The sequence below is a fragment of the Lolium rigidum genome, chromosome 3, assembly GCF_022539505.1.
Source record: "Lolium rigidum isolate FL_2022 chromosome 3, APGP_CSIRO_Lrig_0.1, whole genome shotgun sequence".
Lineage (NCBI taxonomy): Eukaryota > Viridiplantae > Streptophyta > Magnoliopsida > Poales > Poaceae > Lolium > Lolium rigidum.
Genome location: NC_061510.1, coordinates 334909940 through 334913905, shown reverse-complemented (window position 1 = coordinate 334913905; position 3966 = coordinate 334909940). Strand labels below are relative to the sequence as shown.

Here is a 3966-nt window from a genome sequence, read left to right as displayed (position 1 = left end):
TAAAGAAAGCAGTCACTCCCTACGCCCGACACGCAGGCCATCAGCATGTTCTCATACTCCATGTCTAAACACATGATAACAAACCGGATCCTCTAGCGTACTGAAACAAAGTTAGAGAAAAGTAATCACCTGCAGACACAATGCACAGTGCAATGCTACAGTACCGTGACCTTAATTCACAAATTTAGACTTTCCTTCAGCACGTTAGAGGAGCCGGTTGCATCACAATACCAGCACAGAATTATCACTCAATTAAATGGAAGCCTAAAATCAATAATGTAGGTAAGACGAGAATCACCAACGCCGTAAAATAAGTGTGTGTCAAGCAGTATAATTGACAAATCACAGAAGAAGATAGAACCATTTACAGAAGGAAATACAGCTAATTAACAAACTTGCTATTTCATATAAAATAATATGGCGTGCTAAGGAGCACTTAACCTTCTGTATTACAATTAATACGACAGTCCTACACTGCAAGCATATGCTCCTACATGACTTGCATAATACCATAGGGTAAGTACAATGCCATTATAAACCATAACCATGTTTGACGATTAACACAACCACATATACCCCATATATCACCAACACTTTCAGACACACTGTGGAGAGTTGACTGGCATCACCACCGCCGCTGCACAAGTTAAAAGGAAAACTATCAGCCTGAAAATTACATGACAAGATAAAATCAGAAGAAGGAATTCTACAAACGCTAATAGGTGCACCTTAGATTGCAATAATGCAGGGAGCATTTCTATAATTCTATCAAGTAAAATGCCTAAGATAACTGTTTATACGCCAGCTATTCAAGTACTACATCAAAAACTTGGAGAATGCATCTATTACCTGATGAGTGCTGCAGGAGGTGCGGTAGTGGTTGCTGCTCTTCTAGTTCTGCCTGTGAAAGGAGCTGCCGTTGCTTCTTCCACTTGCTGATGTTTCGTGAGTGTGGGACATGAGAAGCATTTCGCTTGCCTCCCTGGGATCCATCTAATGCACATAGAGCAGAAATCCATTAGATTCATCACAACTCACTACTCAAATCTGGGACCATATTAGTAGAGCTATCTAACAGCTGATTGATCATACTGATTTAAAACAAAGGGGCTAAACTAACACACCCTTAATCATAACCAACGATTTCTGATGCAATTTCAAAAAGACGCACAAAAAATATTTTGCTTCAAGTCTTAACTATTACTGTCCGACAACACAAGTGAAGAAAGTGGGCCAGCCAGTTCAGACTATCAATGCCAGGCCAGAGCACACTCTAAGTTCAGGTAACAACGTCACCAGTCATCAACCAATTTAACACAGGGTACCATGTAGATAATGAAATGAGAACCGTCCACATTTAAATGATTTGGAATGTGACCTAACCACATATACTGAGACACATCCGTATTACAGTATTATTAAAAACAGAAGAAAAACATCAGTGGGAGTGCTACAGTGACATTATGATTACCTGATTTAGCATCCAGATATTTGCTCAGTACACAGGGAATGAAGGTTGGATCATAAATTACAGTCCCCTCTGCAGAAAACGGCACAACCTCTCCCACTGACTTGCTCCTAGTGTCAATAGTGGCAATCCACACAGCTTGGTCGTCCTCTTTCAGCATGCACACGAGGTAAACAACATCATCGTCACTCAGAGTGGGAGAAGCTGTTTTCAAGTTCTTGAATGGCTCATTTAGAGGACATGAACCACCTCCTAGCTGAGGCAAGGAGATGATACCAAGGTCATCGGAGTGAACCATGCTACCCTTGCGCCAACCGTTCCAAGTGAGTGACCTATACCATGTGATGAGCCTCCAACCAACGACATCATAAACTTCCTCCTCCTCCTGGGGTGGAACGATAGCCAGTTCCGAGTCTTGGAGTTCATCCATGTCCCAGGGATCAGTAACAGCTGGTACAGTTGTGGGTCTGAGTTTTAGCACTTGCTCAAACTCAACACACCTGATGTAATCACGACTGACAGTGATGTCACGAAGTGGCCGTGCAGAATACTGGTTGCCATAGAGTTCGTTGTTGTTGGGAAGCAGCTTCGGCATAGGGACAAAATACGCCTTGGCTGCGGGATTGAGCACGTCGCAGATCACCATGCCCTTCCAGAGATCAACCCAGCCAAGCAGTCCACCTCCAAGGGCAATCACCTTGGTGGGTTCGATCAATGCCGAATTCGCGGTAAGGCCATTTGGAATCTCTACCTGAAGCAGCTTCTTGGACCACGTAGAATCCGGGTTGGAACCGATGGTATGGAGATTGTACTCTCCATCCCATGTTCCGTAGCTAAGAGCCGCCATGACGAATTGTTTGTGGTTGTCATGGGAGACGAAACCAAGGGGTACACACAGAATCTCTGTTTGAGAATACCGATGTATGTCCGGGAGCAGGTCAAGCGACGGCCTGCCGTTGGGCCCTCTGGCCCGGTAGAGGAAGTACTGCGGCGAGTCTTCGGTGGTGAGCAGGACTTGGATGAGGGCCGTGTCCTCCACAGAGGACACGACCTTCGGCGCTTTTGCGAACGGGATCTCGTAGCGGTTAAGGCAGTAGACGCAGAAGTAGGAGAGACGCGGCGGATCAGCGAAGACGAACGATACCTGGATTGTGAGGCCCGCTCTCGTCAAGGTTCCCGCTGTGGTTTCGTTCCGGTGATCGCTGATGAAGGTCGTCGAGTTCAGGAGACCCGAGTCGTGGAGGAGGGGGTTCCGGGCGACCGGTGGAGGGAGTCGCGCGGAGCCGTGGACGGCGGACATCGTCGTCGGCTGATTGGGGATTGGGGATTTTGGGGGTTAGGGTTCGTCTTCCCTCGGACGGGGTTGGGGATCTGGGTTCCTTCTCTTCGCCCTTTGTAGTACGGTGGTGGGTCGGCTCGGTTCGGGACTCCGTGTCCTATCCGATATCGCAAAATCTTTCTTTTTCGGGAGTATTAGGAAATTATTTTGTAGTATTAGTATAAATGCCCGTGCGTTGCAACGAGTACGGTGCATAAATATAATGCAACCTTGTACGGTATGTTATATTTGTTGGAAGTTGTATAAAGAATGAAGCCACTAATGCCTGTTGTTCCTTTGATATTTGTGTAAACAGATCGTTGTCTGAAATCATAAATGCAGTCACCTACAATTTTAATTTCCTTCCACATCGATCTTGGGTTCTAAAATAAGTGCACTGCAAATTAGTTTTTTAAGATGTAAAAAGAGTGCATATACATGGCTTGTGTGCGCATGGATACATGGCTTGTCACCTGCAAGCTGTAGATGAGAATGAAATTAGTTTTTCAAGATGTAGAAGATGCACTAAAATATATGGTTTGTCTTTTGAATTTAACTTTCCTTTTAGTAAAACACATATCTGTTAACTCCAATCTATTTTTTACTGAGTTGTGTTTTGTTGCCGGAGTAATTTAAATAGGTCTCATAGCCCAACAAACTTGCATTTGAACAGTGGACCAAATTTATCTATTAGGTTGGCATTTGGTGGATCGACATATGGTGAAATGACCAATGATTACAATAGGACATTAGAATCCACAATCACACAACCAACTCATCATCTTTCAAGTCTCAGTTTCTCATGTTGTCATCATTTAGTTTTAAGTCGAGAAAACTCAATTTTCAATAATGTGTCAGATGACCCTAGCAAGTAGTAATAAGAATTCCTTATTTTTCAAATAAAAAATATCATCATACCGAGTGAAATGTATCCAGAGGTGTTAGACTAAATACTTCTTGTCTAGAATTTCATGATATTCTTTTATGATATATACAGTTTTTTAAATTTTTTATCAAGAAGTCACCTTAATATTTTAGCTACCGAGCCACTTTAAATGTGCCTAATGCCTTATCATATGAGAAGCACAATTCTTAAATCTTCACATAAAATTTGTTACCATATAATATTATCTAATGATGATTACAATGTTTTTGATGATTCAAATTTACTCTTCCACTA

General features: G+C 42.9%; 1 protein-coding gene across 1 annotated transcript; it reads right to left on the bottom strand.

Annotated features, from left to right (window-relative positions):
• Window positions 1-377: 377 nt before the first annotated feature.
• On the bottom strand, window positions 378-2844 carry LOC124703907. Its single transcript, XM_047236145.1, has 3 exons — window positions 1472-2844; window positions 850-993; window positions 378-637 (listed from the first exon to the last, which is right to left on the bottom strand). Exons 1-3 carry the CDS (start codon window positions 2766-2768, stop codon window positions 597-599), a joined length of 1482 nt encoding a protein of 493 aa, XP_047092101.1. The 5' UTR covers window positions 2769-2844; the 3' UTR covers window positions 378-596.
• Between the last annotated feature and the right edge of the window lie 1122 nt (window positions 2845-3966).

Excerpts from the sequence above, each read along its gene's own strand:
- LOC124703907 (XM_047236145.1), bottom strand. The coding sequence starts at position 2,768 with ATGTCCGCCGTCCACGGCTCCGCGCGACTCCCTCCACCGGTCGCCCGG. Across the intron at positions 994-1,471 it reads ATATCTGGATGCTAAATCAG|ATGGATCCCAGGGAGGCAAG; the intron begins GTAATCATAATG and ends TATGTGCATTAG. Across the intron at positions 638-849 it reads CCTCCTGCAGCACTCATCAG|CGGCGGTGGTGATGCCAGTC; the intron begins GTAATAGATGCA and ends TAACTTGTGCAG.